At 31.1% G+C, this 20,806-nt stretch overlaps 1 protein-coding gene across 1 annotated transcript in view; it reads left to right on the forward strand.

The window, feature by feature from the left end:
* Window positions 1–8,791: 8,791 nt before the first annotated feature.
* LOC139529707 (gamma-aminobutyric acid type B receptor subunit 2-like) overlaps window positions 8,792–20,806 on the forward strand; it is a 43,495-nt gene continuing 31,480 nt past the window's right edge. The window contains exon 1 of the mRNA XM_071325559.1: window positions 8,792–9,043. Within this exon, the coding sequence (XP_071181660.1) occupies window positions 8,825–9,043 (219 nt within the window). The 5' untranslated portion in view covers window positions 8,792–8,824. The remainder of the gene's footprint in view (window positions 9,044–20,806) is intronic.

The raw sequence follows: 20,806 nt of genomic DNA on the forward strand, positions 1-20,806 counted from the left end.
GAAACCAGGATTTGTTTTCTTTCATTCGATTAATGACACTCGAGCAGCGGTATACTAATGTTGTCTTTATTTGTCTACCGATCAAACAATATTTAAAGATCTAATCATATTTTTGAATTGGTAACTTTTTAGAAAAAGTGTAGTTTTAGCGTGATTTGTTGTTGTAATATAGAAACGGAGAGTAACCAAAACCAATCAGAGATGATACAAACTTGCCAAACAATTCATGAATAATTATACACTAATGCTAAACATAAACTTAAACAACACACATCTTATGAATGAATAAAAAATGATTTGTTTGCTCTACAATGAATACAACAAGATTTATTTTGGATATACTTCACTGATACGAATAAGAGTAGACAGCCGCATATCATATCCAGCAGTAGACTATGGAAGGTATGCATAAGATAACAGAGGGACATCCAACTCAAGTCGACAATAAACTAACAACGCCATGGCTAAAAACGAATAAGACAAACAGACAAGCAATAGTTCACTAACACCAATATCTCTGAATCATTGAGATTCCAATAAAACTATGAATTAATTAACTAGATCGAACAAAATGATGAATAAACACTCAATAACAAAGAGCTGAATTTACATCAATGTCCAGGAAAAGAAAGTTCACAAAAGGAAAGGAAAAAACTGTCCTGTTTCGTATGAAACTTATTATATTATCTTTCTATTATTTTGATTTACAGAAGCATAAGTATAAAAAAAGAAGATGCGGTATGATTGCAAATAAGACCACTCTCCCAAAGAGACCAAAATGACACACAAATGAACAAATATACAATGTAGGTCACCGTACGGTCTTCAACAATGCGACAAGCCCATACCGCATAGTCAGCTATAAAAGGCCCCGACATATATGTTAAACAATTCAAACGAGAAAACTAAGACACATTTGATATCTGATGTTCGAAGACATCTCCTTATCGGATTATCAATCACTCGGCAGTCAGCTTTATCTCCGAAATAACATTAATATAAGCCAGCAAAACCATAACCACTTTGTTTACTTCTAGCCATGCCCAATCAGTATGTATTATAAAAGGAAAAAGAAATACTGAACTTAAAAAGGAAAGTCCCTAAGCAAATGGCAAATTCAAAAGATAGAATACATCAAACGAATGGATAACAATAGTCATATTCCTGATTTTGTACAGACATTTTCTAATGTAGAAAATGGTGGATTAAACCGGGTTCTACAGCTAGCTAAACCTCTCACTTGTACGACAGTCGCATCAAATGCCATTATATTGACAACGATGCGTGAACAAAACTAACAGACACATTAGGTAAATAAAGTCAACAGTGGTAAACAACTGTTTGAAATTCATAAATCGATTGAGAAAAAAACAAATTCGGGTTGCAAACTAAAACTTAGGGAAATACATCAAATATAAGAGGAGTACAACGACACAACAGAAACACTCAAATGCTACACACACAGAAACGACCTATAATAGAACAATTGATAAAATAATGTTCATTACTGAATAAGGAATTATAAAGACCAGAGTAAGATCAGCAGGCAATTAAAAAGGGGAGATAATCCATAAAAATGTTTGGTGGTCGATCGATAAGGAATCTGTCAAAACATTTTAATATAAGTAATTATGTTAACAATAGAAAAAGATTATTTATAATGTTAAATTTACGTGTCTGCATCCGTCATTAATCAAATGTTTTAAAACAGTTTTTAAATCTTACTTTTTCTTGATAGTCAATAAATTGATAATACAGTCTTTCAATTCTTAGTATTTATCCACTTGAATGAAACTGAATGTACAGCTTGTAAATAATTTAGAATTTCATCAAGTCGATATAAAGGAAATCTAAATGTTTAATAGTATTGAAATGTATTCCAGGTTAATGACATATTTATCACTACATCTTGTTATTAACGTACATGAAAGTTTGATGTCTATTTATCTATCTATATCCTTAGGAATGGAAACATCTATACGAAGGACAACATTATCATTAAATGATTGCTTTGATAGTAGAATAACTTATGCTTTTCATTCAGTTGATACAAAATGAGCATAACTAAAAAAAGTTATAAGAAATAAAAAGTAATCAATAATCAATGCGAATTTTATTGTTATGTGGTTATGAGGTATAATCATACAAACTATGTTAAAGAATTTTATTGTTATGTGGTTATGAGGTATAATCATACAAACTATGTTGTAGAATTTTATTGTTATGTGGTTATGAGGTATAATCATACAAACTATGTTGTAGAATTTTATTGTTATGTGGTTATGAGGTATAATCATACAAACTATGTCGAAGAATTTTATTGTTATGTGGTTATGAGGTATAATCATACAAACTATGTCGAAGAATTTTATTGTTATGTGGTTATGAGGTATAATCATACAAACTATGTTGTAGAATTTTATTGTTATGTGGTTATGAGGTATAATCATACAAACTATGTTGAAGAATTTCATATTTATTATTATAATATATAAGTATATTTGTTTTCAGCTAGACATACCAAGTTCTTAATTTTTTGTTTTATTTAGTGTTATTTTAATTTCTTTCCCCTCCATTTCAACATTAATTCCAAATAAACTCATTATAGATACTAGGATTAAATAAAGTATTTACGCCAGACGTGCTTATCGTCTACAAAAGACTCATCAGTGACGCTCGAATCCAAACAAGTTGAAAAGGCCAAATAAACACGAAGTTGAAGAGCATTGAGGACCAAGATTCCTAAAGAGTTTGCCAAATACAGCTAAGGTTATCTGTTCATGAGGTCGAAAAGCCTTAGTATTACAAAAATTCAAAAATTTTGTTAACAGTAAATTAATAAATATGACCATATCAATGTTAATTCATGTCAGCACAGAAGTGCTGGCTACTGTGCTAGTGATACCCAAGCCATATTTATATATTTCCATTTTTCAAGGTACCTGAAAAATGATGAGTAATTGCCTACTGATCTAAATATACTCAAATATCTTAAAATATACATTTAGTACATAACACTGTTAACATATATTTGCTCGTGTGTGCTCATTGGAGGCATGCATGTTCCACTATATTATATTATTTTTAAATACAGTTGTTGATACTTGAGTTATAACTTGTACATGTAATATTGAGTGAGCTTGTTGCTCAATCTTCGTCATATCTTAAAGAATGAAATATATTCAAAATCCAAATACCGCGTTCATGACATATGGGCAGCATCCAGTGAACAGATAATCATTTCAATATGAATTTTATGTATACAGCTACAGTCATCCAAATACAAAACGGAAAGTCCATAATCAAATGAAAAAATCAAAAGTTCAAACACATTTTCCGAATGGATAACATCTGTCAAATTCCTGACTGAATACAGGAATTTCTGATGTAAGAAAGGGGTTTAAAACCGGTTTTATAGCAAGCTTAACAATAATAAAGCATGTAAAACCATAGTGTGCACTCAGTCAAAGTTTAGGATTGGACAATTTTAAAGTAAAGATGGTTAAAGAATTTTGGTGATGTCTTATGAATTAGTTACTTATAGTAGTACCATTTATTTTTTCATGCCTGTTCAATCCATTTGATTTATCAACAATTTGCATTTTGGATATAACGCATTACATGAACTAATTGCATGAAAATTAATTAATGTATCACTTATAAATGGCTTATTTTCAAGACAATGTTGCAAGCCTTAACAAGGCAAATTGTAAACCCATACTTCCATTCCTAATAGATTTTAGACAACATCCATTAAAACGCCAGCAATAAAAAAAATCTTAAACGACACGTTTGGTATTAAAAGATAATCTGATTCCCTCGATAGAACAGCTTTCTTTGTAAAACAAATTGATGGTTTAACTTTACGAAAGTTATAAAGAATGTCTAGGGAATTCTACATAATATGTTTGTGCTTTTAAATTAAAACGATATGCTTCTGTTGTACATGTACAGCCCTTGGATGGTGTAAACTTCCCCAAAAAACATGAATAGTTTAATTATGTATGGCATATGGTAGAAGGTGTATGGTGCTATGGTTTATGGTGTATGGCATATGGTAGAAGGTAAATGGTGCTGTGGTGTATGTTGCAATGGTAGAAGGTGTATGGTGCTATGGTTTGTGGTGTATGGCATATGGTAGAAGGTGAATGGTGCTGTGGTGTATGTTGCAATGGTAAAAGGTGCATGGTGCTATGGTTTATGGTGTATGGCATATGGTAGAAGGTGTATGGTGCTGTGGTGTATGTTGCAATGGTAGAAGGTGTATGGTGCTATGGTTTATGGTGTAAAGCATATGGTAGAAGGCGAATGGTGCTGTGGTGTATGTTGCAATGGTAGAAGGTGTATGGTGCTATGGTTTATAGTGTAAGAGGAATGGTGTCATTGTGTAACGGGAGATGGGGAGTGGTGTACGACAATTAAAACTATCCAAAATATTGATAAGAACTAATTTTTAATTTTATATATTAATTTATAATATTGTGATCAAATTTTTTTTTTAAATAAACAAATAATTTGTTAGTCACCACTTTAAAATAAAAATCAAATTGCATTATGGTGTAATGTGTAAGGTGTATGGTGCAAAGATGTAACGTGTATGATGTAATGCCACAGGGTGTATGTTGTATGGTGCATTGTGTAATGGTGTATGGTGTTAGTGGGAAATTTACACCATTCAAGGATTGTTATTTTTAGCTAGAAGGCGATATCACCTTAGATAATGACAAAAATAAAATATTAAAAAAACGGAAAAAGGCATGGCCGTACAGTAACATTAAATAAACTTCAGTTGCGTAATTACATGTCATTAAAGGCTCTAGTAGACAGCTGTATTATTGTCATTCTTACAATATCTTCTTATTTTATATTGAATAAGGGGCTGCAACGGAAAATATATGAACAGCGAACTCTCTCATAAATTGACCTATTTTCCATAGAAATTACCAGCAGCCAAATAAATTTCACATCCAGAAAACCATAGCCGTATTGGGCTCAACTTTTGGAACATTTGTTCCTCAATGCTCTTCAACTTTTTACTTGTTTTGGCTTTCGAACTTTTGTCATCTGAGCGTCACTGGTTAGTCTTGATGGGACGAAATGCGCGTCTGGCGTATTAAATTTTTAAACCTGGCACCCTTTGTTAGCTATTATTCGTGTGTTTCTCTATCCTATATGTTCTCCCATTTATTCGTATTGTAGTCATGTCATGTAATGTTGTTATTTTAATGTTATATTTAACATTGCCATAAAAGGGGGAAGTTTGGCATACCACAAACCAGGTTTAACCCACCATTTTTTTTAAATGTCCTCTACCAAGTCAGGTAAATGGCCATTGTTATATTATAGTTCGTTCCCGTGTGTTGAAATGTTGTGTTTCTTTTGTGTCGTAATTCTCCTCTTATATTTGATGCGTTTCCCTCAGTTTTAGTTTGTAACCCGGATTTTTTTTGTCTCAATTGATTTATGAATTTCGAACAGCGGTATACTACTGTTTCCTTTATTTTTCAAAAATATGATTAAGATATATATAATCAAATTCCTATTCATTAGAATATTCATATGGCTCTCTACTTTTTTAGACGTATGCTTCGTAAAATCATTAGCATCATACTTTATTTCCTTCTATATGAGCATGACAAACGCAAAATACATTATGTACAATTATAAAGCTTGAAATTATAAATAAGACTGTCACTTAATGTTTTGGGCGGAATACTCATTACAGTGTACATCATTCTAGACGGGAAAAGCATTCGTTTAGGACTTTCTATCAATGCTCTGGTGATTAAACAAAACAAACAGACAACTATGGAATGCTCTCGTAAAATATTGAAAAAGCCTCATATGACTTTCCACTAATCAAGTCAACCAATCGATTACATACCAAGGGTCCCTTTGTTTTAGGGATTATCCTCAAGCTTCGCTGTTAAAATTCTCACAAAGGTTTTAGCATACCGCTACATGAAATTGAAGTCATCAGTTTCGGCTAATCTTAGAAATCTGATAAAATTGTTGTCCCTCTCCTTCTGGCTTATAGTTTTCACTCATTCCAAAGCTCATATCAAGTCAAGAAATAACTATTTTATTAGTCAGGTTACACTCATTTAACGAATTTAACAAACAGGATTTAGTACCCACTAAGTCAAAATAAAAATGTCTACCCTCTCTAGATGCATTCTGAATATATGCTGTTCTAAATATCCCAAGATGCTTGGTCTCAGTTATAATGTATACATTATGATCAAATAGTTTCGATACATGGTCTTTTTCGTTTCTGTAGTTTTTTTTTATAATGAATTTTCTTTATTGTAACAAATAGACTAGCACAACATGTATGAACAAAGGTGTACAAAATGGCATTTTCACACAAAGGAAGTATTAAATAATAAAACAACAATTGAATATATATGATGGTGCAATAATAGGTTGATACATGAATAATGAAACAGTAAACAAAAATAGCAAAAAGCCTACCAAACATTTACTTAAAATTGTATTGTATCACAATATAACGTACAAAACTTAATTTAAAACCAAGTTTCCTTTTTTTTATTTACATCCGTTGGTGTTGCAAAACAGACAACAACGTTAACACATTGGCCAAAGTAAACTTGTCTTACTTATGCGATCATCAAGAAGAATAGGCAAATCCTTTGTCCTAGGAGTATTTAAGTCGTTTTAACCGATATTCTATGCATATTTATACAATTATTTCTTGATTTAATCTATTATCTGTAGCACGTTAACGTTTTTGTCACAATTCTGAATGATAATACAATTATGATCCATAGATATTCATATCTCTTCTAAGTAGATTTGCATAATATGGACAGTTACTAATTCCTCAAAGTATGACCACAAAGATTTGTGTCGTATTTGTGACAACTAGACATGAAAAATCAAAAAGAATATCTGCTAATAAAAATACCGACTTCATAGATGTAGTCTTAAAACGATAATCTGTTATTTTGGTTATTTGTTTTAGAGCTTCTTACAAATCTAAAAAGTCAATCCCATAGATGTAATCCACTCAACACAAGATTTGCTGTCAACACCATATTTTAAGTTAGTCTAGTCAGTCATCTGTTTTTCATTTTTTTTTTTTAGCTTCTTCAAATTTTCTGTTTTAAAAATTTACAGCTTAATTTTTCATTTTACTTTTCATATTTGTTTAGATACTTAAAATTCTAATGCAATTTGGATGTAACAATTTTTTTCATTGGCTAAATGTTGCCGTCAAATCCACAGTTGACCAGGCTTAACTAAGGAGGGACCCTCCATTTTGAATTGGTTGAATCAACAAATGTTCGATTACTACTATATAATCGAAAATAAAACAACACCTACCTCGAATTCGCCATTTTAATGTAATTTTATCCGAATTTAAAGCGTACAGGTAACGTAATAACCTCCAGTTTGTAAGTTTTCATTTGTATGACGTCACGTTTAGCCATGACGTCTTTGTGCCAAAAAGCATTCATGAAGTTTCGCGGATTTTTTTCTATTTGTCAAATTAAGACAATTTTTCAAGTTTTATCGTATTTTCTTTTTGTAATGCATCCGAATCGGAATAACAGTACTGTAGTTGAAGAGTTGCCACCGTCAATATTGATTTGACGGTCGCAAATCTCCGTTTTACTGTCTCCGCTACGCGTCGCCAGTAAAACTACATTTGCGACCGTCAATCTACAATTGACGGTGTCAACTCTTCAACTACAGTACTGTTATTCCTTAACTACACTGCATTAACATACAATAACATTCTTTTTTAAAAGATATTCACATGAAATACCTTTTTTATAAAATATTTTAAAAATCATTGGAAAATTAAAGAAACGAGAAATCATGTTTAATTCAAATGTTCATATGTAGGAATACGTGCATGTAACCTTTTTGTCTCTTCTTTTCCAAATTCATTTTGATATTAAATATCTATCTAGGGACATCGATGTTTTTGGAATTAATCGGCAAACTCAATGGAAGCAGTGCAATAATATCTGCAAAATGTATGATGTATAATTATATAAAAAAAGAAGATGTGGTATGATTGCTAATGAGACAACTATCCACAAAAGACCAAAATAACACAGACATTATACCTTTTATCAAATGCCAAAGTGAAAAATACTTTAAACACGAATATCAATACATGTGATGAAATATGTGAAACTTTTCGACATAAATTATATCAATATCCTATTTTTTTGTGAATTGTTTTAAATCGTAGAAGTCAACTAAACCCTCGAATTGTGAAACATATTTTTTTAATTGCAATTAGCTTTTGATTAGTTTAGCCAAAAATCACTCGTATTGGAAACATGTAATGGCAACTTAATTTATCCAACAATCACTCGTATTTTAATCATGTATTGGTATTTTTCATATAATTATTTTTTTCCCTAAGATTGTGTATAATTATTCCTTCATACTATTCTGCTTCAAAATGCTATTGCTTAAAAGAGTTCAAGAGATTTAAAAAAAAAACACCTGACATGCAAATGATATAAGTGGGTGTTATAAACACGGCACACAGAATTTTAGATTGGTGTAAAACAATACCATGAGAATAATAAATCCTTCGAAATAAAAACTATAGATGTTTTTTCAATTTCATTTTGCTATTAACATGATGATGTAAGCAATCATGATTATTTAATTATCTAATATGGAAAGGTTTATACATAAAGCTTTAAACAGCAGTGCGACTATATAATCTTTGTACTAAAGTACGCCGTTCGATTGGATGTTAGGAATCTTGGATTGAGGTATTGATCTATATAAATATATCTATATTACATCAATGTGTTAAATCATTTCTTTGAAAATGTTGTTTCTGAGTCTACTAGGATTGTTTTTATCAACATCGTCATACCATGCTACCAAGACTTTGTATGTTGCCGGATTGTTAGAAATGTCAGATCATTGGTGGAGTAAATATGCCAATTTCTTGCCTACTTTGTTCCAATCCGCTGCGGACGAAATATTTAATCGAACGGACATTTTGGACGGATATGAATTAAAATTTGTGTATGGGGATACCAAGGTAAGACACATTAAACTTCCCAGAATGCAATATTATGTATGTATGTGCCTGTCCCAAGTCAGGAGTCTGTAATTCAGTAGTTTTTTTGTTTGTTGATGTTTTACAGATTTTATTTTCGTTAATATTTTGTACATTTATTATGCTGTTATAATTAGTTTTTTCGTTGAATATGTTTTACATTTGTGATTTCGAGGCTTTTTGTAGCTGTCTATGTGATATGGACTTTAATTTGCTCATTTGTGACCTATAGCTGTTAATTTCTGTATTATTGGGTATCTTTTGGAGAATTGTCTCATTGGCAGTCATACCACATCTTCTTTTAAATCAGATATTTTTTTTATCATGTAACCATCGACAAATCATCTGATTGATGAAATGATGTCTTAATGTGAGGTTTTCCCCTGTTTTCCCCACCATCAACAAATCGTCTATTAAATGATGTCTTAATGAGAGGTTTTGCCCTGTTTTCCTCACAAATGATGTCTTAATGACAGGTTTTCCCCTGTTTTCCTCACAAATGATATCTTAATGAGAGGTTTTGCCCTGTTTTCCTCACAAATGATGTCTTAATGACAGGTTTTCCCCGGTTTTCCTCACAAATGATGTCTTAATTAGAGGTTTTTCCCCGTTTTCCTCACAAATGATGTCTTCATGAGAGGTTTTTCCCTGTTTTCCTAACAAATGATGTCTTAATGACAGGTTTTTCCCCGTTTTCCTCACAAATGATGTCTTAATGACAGGTTTTTCCCGTTTTCCTCACAAATGATGTCTTAATGAGAGGTTTTCCCCCGTTTTTCTCACAAATGATGTCTTAATGAGAGGTTTTCACCCGTTTTCCTAACAAATGAAGTTCCTTCAAGTAGGCCTGAAAATTTTACTGAGCGTTATCAAGTTATTTTGTATCTTCTTCTTGGGTTTTGTCATGAGTTTTTTTTTAGTAGGTCATAAACATGGCAAAGTAAACGTTTTTCTAGGTCCTTTTTGGTTTTATAGCTCTACAAATGCCGCGGTATTTATACATCAATTGCTTTCAAATATTCGGATGAAGGCAAATAAAAAAGGCGTATCGGACACATGAAATTTATAACGTGTTATGGTCATTTTCTTTATGCTATAAAATCATCAAACATCAAACTATTCATAAAATTAATCGACCTCGGTTTTAGTTTGCTACTCATATTTGTTTTATCTCCAACAGTTTTGTCTGTTGAACAGAGGTATACTACTATGGTCTTATTTAACTCACATGGTAATTTGCACTACAAAAGTCAAAAAGTCTGAAAAGACCAGTTTTTGTCTGAATTTGCATGAATTTTTACTCGACATTCTTGATTTGTCTTAATAATTTTAAAAAAATCTTGACATTGTATGAATTTGTCTCAAAAGGTTCTTGATTTTTCTTGACAAGCGTCTTGACTGTATGAACATTGTCTTAAAATTTCTCGACACTTCCTGTATCATCTGATAAGAGTCTGGATTAGTCTCGACCAATTCTTGACTGTCTTAAATTTGTCTCGATCTGTCTTGACATATTCTTGACATTCTTAATAATGTCTGAATATGTCTTGACATATTCTTGACATTCTAAATAATGTCTGAATATGTCTCGACACAATCTTGACAGTCTTAAATATGTCTTGACACTATCTCAACAGTATAAATTTCGCCTAAAAATGTAAACAGACTTATTCTGCACTGTTTGTGACATTCTTTTGCTGTTATATACTTATTATGGCTAAACTAAACTTTGAAGAATCAAGGATTAATTTTGTGTAGTAAGATACCCTTTTGGTGCAACTAAGTTGGAATACCCTGAATAATCCCCCATGTACTTTGATTTTGATTAATTTTTATTAAACGTTTAATTAATTGTTTTCACTTGGAATATAAGTTGAAGTTGCTAACAAACAGCATTTAGATTTTTTCGTGAAGGTCAAAGACTTAGTTCGCATCTTGATTCAAAAACCTTGTTCATTTTTTAGCACAACCAAACAAACAGTTTTTATTTCAATTTGAGTGTTGAATTTTTATAAATTTTTAACAAAAATAAATATTTTTGATAACCGACCTTCCGAAAAAGAAAAAAATGTTAAGATCTATATTATGCATGTCTGTTTGGGATCCATTTCATAAGACCAATGATTTCTATATAAAATGAACCCATTATAAATACATTTTTTATTATTCTTTGGGTAGATAATACTTTTCTTTTAATCTTTGGGAAATATACAATTTTCAATTCATTTTTTTCCCATCAAAATGATGATTTCCTTTTTCGTCTATGAACAAACTTTTTAAATTGTAGTGGCATGGTCGGTCAATTGATAATTTGTATGGCTTATTACAGGTAAAACAGTAATTTCTATTTGACAGTTGTGTGTATTCTGGGTGTGTGGAATATCTTAATTTTATGGGGAACATCCTATCCATGTGTAATATTCAAAATATATTCCAACAGATGACATTACACAATTTTTCTTCTGTTAAATGCATGATTTGTATATCATCATAATTTGCTATTAATATAAAAACCTCAGTTTGGTACAATAATTTTTTACCATATAAACATTTGATATTATGAATGTAGAATGAAATATGTCTACAGTATGATTGGTTTTAATCATTTAATTTATAAAATTTAGGAATCAAAATTTGTAATTATTTAAAAACTCATTTTTAAATTGTTTTATATCAACACATCCAAATTTAAATTATTTTAAACAATAGATTAAAACTCAGAACTGTCAAGTAAATTTAAGACACAATTCAAAATGTTCCGAATATGTCAAGACATACTGAGAAAAAATAAGAATGTCGAGAACATGTTGAGAAATTTCAAGACAGTATTCAAATGTCAAGAATTTGTCAAGAAATTTTAAGACCATATTCAGAATGTCAAGAATATGTTAAGTAATTTTCATACAAACTTGATATAAATGAGAATTTGTCAAGAAAAATTAAGACACAAGTCATACTTTTGGAGAATGTCGAGTAAAAGTTCATGCAAATCAAGACAAAAACTGGCCTTTTCAGACTTTTAGACTTTTGTAGTGTTGTGAACATGTTTTCGTGTTCGAAATTATATAGAAATACAATGTGTTTCCTTTCCGAAAATCATTTACAGAAAATTTCAACAATTAAGAATTGAATGCTCTTTTTTGTAAATTTATTGGGGTGTAAAAGCGTTGACCGAAGTACATTTTGTATGAAGCGCGGAAGCGCTTCATACTAAAAATGTGCGCACTGTCAACGCTTTTACAACCCTATAAAGTTACAATAAAAAGCATTCAATACTTATAATTACATTTTTACCTATAGGATCATGAAAACACGCCTTTTATCAAGTTTTTATTTCATTTACCTGTGCACTTTATTGTGGGACCTCGTGTCATCATGAATGAAAAGTTGCATTGTGTAATGCAATTGATTAAGGAATATCACGAGATTGCTAGTTAGCCAATCAGAATAACGTATTATATTGAAACATACATCTAATGTAATTATTATACTACAGTTAATAGTTATGTAAACATATTAACGATAAAAAGTTATTAAAGGTACCGGGATTATAATTTAATACGCCACACGCGCGTATCGTCTACATAAGTCTCATCAATGACGCTCATATCAAAAAAGATATAAAGTCAAACAAGTACAAAGGTGAAGAGTTGAAAGTTAAAGATAGTTATTGGGCAAATTGTTGTTACTTCCAAAATATATTTTCCATAACGTATAAAAACACACTTTAATCGTATTAATGTAATAAAAGCATTACGCAAACACCAAAAGAAAGGAATACATTGAAGGTTAACATAATATCAATAGAAATAAATAAAGTGCCAAAAGGTGTTTGTTTAACTGAGTATGATTTTAAGATTATTGATATACATCAAGATGAGGTACTATAGTCAGTAAAAATATTCCATCAGACTGAAACAAACAATATGTAGAAATGAACCTCTATTTTGAAGCAAGCAAATTTAGTAAAAAATATCTCAAGATTAAATTCAATAAAACATATCTCTAGATTAAATTCAGTTAAACATATCTCTAGATTAAATTCAGCACAATAAAAAAAAATTACGACTGAATAAACAATGTCAGCGTCAAAGGTGAAAATCTTCAGGATATTGTGTCTGTAACAAAATTACTAAATGATTAAGTCCCTCATTCATCATATTCTATTTCATGACAATCATGTTTTCGAAATATGAATGATTTTGTGATAAAATGAAGAATCATTGATATGGTTTCAGTCATAGAAAACGTTGACTATAACCAAATACTAAGGATCATATCAAAGGAATAGATCACATTGGCTGTATTTGACAAAAGCCTTTAGAATTATGACCGCATCAATGATTTCCAACTTAATACTTTATTTGGCCTGTACCAAGCCAGGAATATGACAGTCGTTATCCATTCTTTTGATGTATTTGAGCTATCGAGTTTGCCATTTGACTACGGACTTTATATACTTTTGTTATTCGAACGACATTGATGAACCGTGAATTTTTGAATTTCAATATCAGACGATTCGAGTAGATGGCACTGAACAGATACAAGAAATCAGTTGGGGTACATTTCAATAAAATCACTTAATACATAAAAATAATAACAGGAACTACAAAACATAGTGAACAGTATACAATCGAATTTTAGAGAACTACACACGACAAGAGAAAAGTTATATATTTATATATATGTGTGTGTGAGTGTAAAGAGAAGTATGAAACTATATAAAAGAGTGTCCGAAAAAGATGAAATTTAGTAATCTAAACATGTAGCAAAAGAGCTCTCATAAAATTTTAACAATGGGGGAGTGGGGAAATGGGGGTCGGGGTGATTGCTACTGAGGTGTAGCACCTACAAAATTATGTCAAATTGTGATTATTTGTTTTTAATAAATCAATTAAGATTGGAGTTAAACGAAACTGCAACAGGATGATGAAATAAAATGTATATTTTTGAATAGCGTTGTTAATATACAGGAGAGGTCATGGTCTTAAAATTTTATGCTATTTCATTTTTAAGAATTTTACACAATTAAATGATATTTTGTGGTAATGTTATGATTCACTTTTTGGTATTTGTAAGAAAATTTGTTTATGCCCAGTATTATTAAAAAAGAAGGGCGATACCTGAGGGACAGTCAAACTAATAGATTAAAAATAAACTGGCAGCGCCATAGCTAAAAAATAAAAGGAAAACAGACAAATAATAGTACAGATGACACAACATACAAACTAAAGACTAAGTAACACAAACCCCACCAAAAACTGGGGGTGATCTCAGCTGTTCCGGAAGGGTAAGCAGATCCTGCTCCACATGTAGCACCCGTCGTGTTACTTATGTTATTACAAATCCAGTTAATAGTCTAATTCGATAGGTCACATTCGTGAAAAGGGAAAGGTATTGCAGTTATCACATAAGGAACATATCCGATATCATCTGTGAAATGGTAATTCCATAACGGTCAACCAACTCGTGATGGCGTGCGTAGAACTTTTGGGGTTTATTTCTCTTTTTATTGAATGAATAGCGGTAATTTTTGACATTACTGCAAATTAATAGTTCTAAAGTGTCGATCGTCATAACGTTAGATACATATGAGTTTTTTTTAAATGTTTTTCTCATACGTGGTACGATAGAAATAATTAACATAAATATATATATATATATATATATATATATAAACACGTACGTTCAAACCTATGATTGCGTTTGATTTTATACGTGTGCATTTAAAACAAATTTCGTTGTAGAAGGGTCTGAATACAGCACAGACAACATTTTTGTAAAAGACAATGAAGTGAAAAGAATATTTTAACGAAACGCATTTTACTAACAGATCGAACAACTGTTCTTAAACCCTGCTGACTGCCATTGACGATTGCCAAATAAATTGATCACAAGATGTAACAAAATGGATCTTAATATTAATTTAATACTAAACAGAAAAAAAAAAAATAAACTATGGCAAAGATGTTCTACCACAACATGAGTTGCAAGCATTATTTTTGTACACCAGATCCGGATTTCGACAATAAATGTCTCTTCAGTATTGTTAGGAATCGAAACGGTATTATATATATATATATATATGTAAATATTTAGTTACTCAGATTAATCTTACGTATTCATGGGTGATTAAAATGAAATCTTGACGTGTTTGGTACATTCTCAAACAATAACGGAATCCTTTAGAGATTGATTAAAGCGATTTTGTATCTGTATATCTTTTACAACATTTCAACTTATATATTCATAATGTTATAGTATAGCCTTCAATTGGAATAAGCATGGACTAATACCCATGTAGTTTTAAAAGATAAATTACGTTGAATGATAATAGATATGGGTTTTCATGGTGCCTTCGTTATCACATTTTATGTTGTCTCGCTAATAACGTAACGCGTTAAGTGCATATGAACGGAATACATTATTCATTGTTTCATAAAGTTTGAGTTTAATATGGCCTATAAGCTACGACATTATTGTTATCAGTTATTGATTTATTTTAATCAACAATTTGTTGAATAAGTTGTGCATTTGTATTAATGGGATTATAAGGATAAAAATATGTGTTTCTATCTAGGGAATTCCATACCCAAAACAACATTAAAAAATGTTTCACAATGATTTAATCTGGTGATATAATGTTTAAACGAAGCACATACTAATCAACATAATAAACTATAAGCAAGGAGATCACTAGAAAAAATGTCAGAAACTAAGAAATGTGTAAAATAATGATGTAGAACAAAAAATGACGAATGGAGGGAAATACCAATACGCAATGCTACTTTGCGAGGCAAGACTGTTAAAATTCCAACGTGATTTCGCCAGACCCGTCTCTTGTGTAATTTCTTTATTTATCAAAATTGCAAACGTCAATTACAAAATATATCATATTTCTTTTGACAATTTTTGCCAGAATTTTTGCCAATGAATACAAAAGAGTATCTTAAATTTTCCAATCTAGCCCACACAAAGGAAGGTACGTTAAATGGTGACTGCAAACCATTCAATTATCGCACGCAATACCCTTCACCCAAATGAACATAAAAGACCAATGACCAATATTATAGTCTTTTTAACTTCAATTATGTCTTACAGATTTATCAGTAGAATCACTAACCAGTAGATGTCACTTACAGCCAAATAATTTCATTACCGTTCATTTATTTCGATAAGGATATTTTTACATTGGATGAAATAGTTAATTGCTTTAGGGTAATTTTTTAGAATTTTAGAAATTAAACGGACCATATGCTATTTACTGTATACTTAAATGCAATGAATTTTGAAAGCAGACAGCCATATTATAAAATCATTCACCTTTTTTTTGTCTTGATTATATTCTTGATTTTAGCTTGCATCATCAAACTGTGAATAACAAAACCCTCAATTGAAAGATTATCAGCAGAAGCATTGGTTTTTTTTACCGATATTGATATATGTTTGTATTACTTTTTGGATTTGAAATATTTCGATTATCATTTAAGAGACATTAATGAATGAAATGCACATCTGGTGAAATATATTTAATACCGAAAATAATGTATACTTAAATTTTCGGCTCACATTTTTCATATACAAATATCAGTTTTATGATATTTGCAGTATGATTCACTGAAGAATAATCAATATGTATTTTTATTTTCTAAATAGATGCAGACAAATGAAAGTTTATCGTTTATTACGGACTTTTTTAGTAAGAAAATTAATTTGTCTCTGAATCTGTTAAGGGATATCTGTCGGATAAGAGCGAAGAACGGACGAAAATACCATGATTATTTTTAACTATTAAAATGTGTTATGTTTATGTATAAAAAACTCTCCCTCCTTTTATGTATTTTTTCGAAGAAGGACTTAAACGTAAATTCACAACAATATCGAACCCAGAGGAAATTCAAAACGGAAATACATGAGTAAATGGCATTATCAAACAAAAGCATTGACTATTATTTATGTTTCTATTTTATCATTACACAGATTTTTCATTGTTTCTCCCTTTTGTTAAATGATTTGATGCTTCCGATGTCTTCTGCGTTTTGTGCTAAATGGACAGCAATATTGAAAATGCATTTAAGTCATTCATTGTGTATTTCTTTTCTTTTTTAATCAGATTTGTTTTAGATTCAATTTTATCATATATCTTATTAACTTCTTCGTTTCAAATGTCATCTTTGACAAGCATAAATAACGATTCTACGAAAAAATAAATGTCATAAGTTTGTGAAAAGTTGGAAAAGACACGACTCTGTAATTTATCCAGTTCCAAAATGGATTATTCTGAAAACGTTCAGTTTATGTAAGCAGCTAATTTGAATGTTATAGCAAAGAGACTTATTACTGAAATAAGTATAGGATTAGAACTGTACTGAACACAAGGCTAGCAAACTGATAAACGCGTAGTTTTTTTTTTTTTTTTTTTTAAAGTTGACTGTCATCGGTTCTTATAAATAATGTTTTATCTGTAGAACAAGAACCTTTTATATAAAATCATATTTGGTCTTTTTACTTTGATGGCTTCATATCATTCTTCTATTTCATGTTTAATCCTTTTCTTTTAATTATAAAAGTATCATTAAAAATTGTTTATCACAATTTGTCTAAAATATTTCTCTTATGTTTTATTATTACCTTCGAGGCAAATTCAAACAAATTCTGTCATTGGATCATTATTGGCAGTACACGGTTGCATACAGCATCTCTGAAGGTACATAGATTGTCGAAATGCACATCGAAGGACAGCATAATATAAAACTCTAATATCCAACAACCGAAACGTGTATGAACTTACTATATAAATAATGATCAACTAATGGAAACATGGATTTATAATTAAAAGGGTTTTAACAAGAATATTCGTGTTGACTGAGAATATCAAGTGTTCTCACGATTTAATAATGATTTCTGATTTTTTTTGCCGAGTAAACAATAAACCTATAATTACAATCCCGTCCTCTTCTCTATCGGTATATTACAAACTGCAACTTATATTGAATTTTACCTTGGATACGTAACAACACAACGGGTGTAACTAGTGGATCAGGAACTGCATTGCCTTCCGAAGCATTCTGTTCGCCTCTAATAATGTAGAGGTTAGTGTAGCTAAATCTTTAATTCTCCGTAAAGTGTTCTGTGGACTGTTCCTTATCTTTTGGACTCTTTTTTTATAGTGTTCTATGGACTGTTCCTTATCTTTTGGATTCTTTTTTATAGTGTTCTGTGGACTGTTCCTTATCTTTTGGACTCTTTATTATAGTGTTCTATGGACTGTTCCTTATCTGTTGGACTCTTTATTATAGTGTTCTGTGGACTGTTCCTTATCTATTTGGACTCTTTATCATCTGCAGTGGTGATTTCAGCTTTGATTCGTGAGGCTTGTTATCTACTACCATTATTGTGCTATCGTATCCGTCAGGCGACACTGCGTTTTTAAACATCAGAACCAAACCAATTAAATAGTAATTCCGGTTGGAGTTGTACTTATAAGATATATTAGCATGGAATGGTCTGTACACCCCGGGTTATTAAATATATTAGCATGGAATTGTCTGTACACCCCGGGTTATTAGATATATTAGCATGGAATTGTCTGTACATCCCGGGTTATTGACATGGAATTGTCTGTACACCACGGGTTATTAGGTATATTAGCATGGAATGTCTGTACACCCCGGGTTATTGACATATAATTGTCTGTACACCCCGGGTTATTGACATGGAATTGTCTGTACACCCCAGGTTATTGACGTGGAATTGTCTGTACACCCCGGGTGATTGTTTTTGTTGCACGTCAGTGTTTCTGTTGTTCTGTTGTTTTCCTCTTATACTGGAAATGTGTCTCTCGGTTTAATAAAATTAACGGTACCAATTTTCTTGCACCAGATGCGCATTTCGACAATACATGTCTCTTCAAGTTTGTAACGCGGATTTATTTGCTCCCTTTCAATTTATGACTTTTGAACAGCGGGATACTACTGTTGCCGTTATCTACCCTTTGTTATTAAACGAAAGGCATGTCATTCACGTACAAAATAAGTGGACCACATACATGAAAACATTTTCAATACTTCTCACATTTTAGTTTGTTACCCCGATTTTGTTTTTTGTCCATGGATTTATGAGTTTGAACATCGGTATACTACTGTTGCCTTTATTTATTCATACACGGATTTGTTCGATATGCACTTTAATCTGCCTACGCGAAAGTTCTGTCGGAAAACAAAATCAAATATTTATATCTTAAATCATATTTCAATTGAACACTGCTGATATAATTGATGTGTCTCACAATTTCAAACCTACATCGTCGTACCTGATGTATATTAATTTTCAAGTACCGTTTTCTATTTTCCAAATGTCAACAGAGGCATAAATTACATACGATTTCCACCAATAGAAGTTTTCTGATGTTTGAATTCGTCAATCCATCTATAAATATCAAGAGAAACACTCTGTTATGAACATACAGTAAGCTTTCATTAGTTATCTTAATGTCATGGTCTATGCGTCACAAAAGATGCAAAAATACACTAAGTATAGTTTTTTCTTGTGTTAAAGAGAATAGCAAATATATGGTTGTCTGAACGTGAAATTAGAGATATTGGCAATAGTGCATATAACATTTTATCTTTAGGAAGGTTTTGCATTAGTTCTGCTTCATATTGTTTTAAAAAGAATATAACCTATTAAAATACGAACTGTTTGTCGAAATATCAATTCATAAAAAATCGACAAATAGGTTATTAAAACAAGTATTTTTCAAATTGACCCCTTACCATATATATATGATATATCTGTAAATGTAGTTCGAACCTAATTTGGAATAGAGGAGAGGCGAAATATACCACACAAGGCATATTCAAACTCATAAGGCAAAGACAAACTGACATGTCAAATCATTAAGATGATTAAAAAACGAACAACAAGCTACAAAACCATAAAGCAAAAGTGAAGACTGGGTATAACTAACCCCAAAAAAGCCAGGATAAACTCCAGTTTAAAAAATATTGCAATTGAAAGATGCACGAATCAAATTCCGACATGAAATATTCTCATTTTTTGGGAGAAATGTCAGAGAGGGCCGAAAGATACCTTTGAATAGTCAAACTCATAGATCTAAAAGAAACTGACAACGACATGGCTAAGAAAAATACAAAAGACAAATGATAGTACACAAGACACAATAAATAAAACTAAACATTTAGCAGCACGAACTCCTCCAAAAATTGGCGATGATATCAGGTGCTCCGGAAGGGTAAGCAGATCCTGCTCTACATTTGGCACCCCTCATGTTGCTCATGTTATTACAAATATAATAGCATGTGTCTTACTATCCTCATGATCGTAACACATGACATAGTTTCGAAACAACAAGAACAATAATATAGCTTACAATAATTACCTGTATATTGCAACTTCTTCAATGAACATTTTTTATTCAACATATCGAGCTCGAGCTCAGCACAACCCTACTGCTTACAACTGTACATGGACCTGTCCAATGTTAAAAAAAATCGTTAATAGCAACTCAATGTTTTTAAGGAATTTAGAGTTTTCGGTAATATCTACTAAATGTTATCTCTTCTTGTCTAGATTTCGTCACGATTCATTGCTGATCTTTTGCTCTTTGATCTTTCTTTCTTGTCTGGAAGGTTGTTTCGTTATTGTAACATCGCCTAAAGTAAAGTTATTCTGTTTGTGGGATATATGTGTTCGGGTTTTTGTTCAGTCGGCGTGTGCTTTCGC

Source organism: Mytilus edulis, chromosome 7 (assembly GCF_963676685.1).
Source record: "Mytilus edulis chromosome 7, xbMytEdul2.2, whole genome shotgun sequence".
Classification (NCBI taxonomy): domain Eukaryota; kingdom Metazoa; phylum Mollusca; class Bivalvia; order Mytilida; family Mytilidae; genus Mytilus; species Mytilus edulis.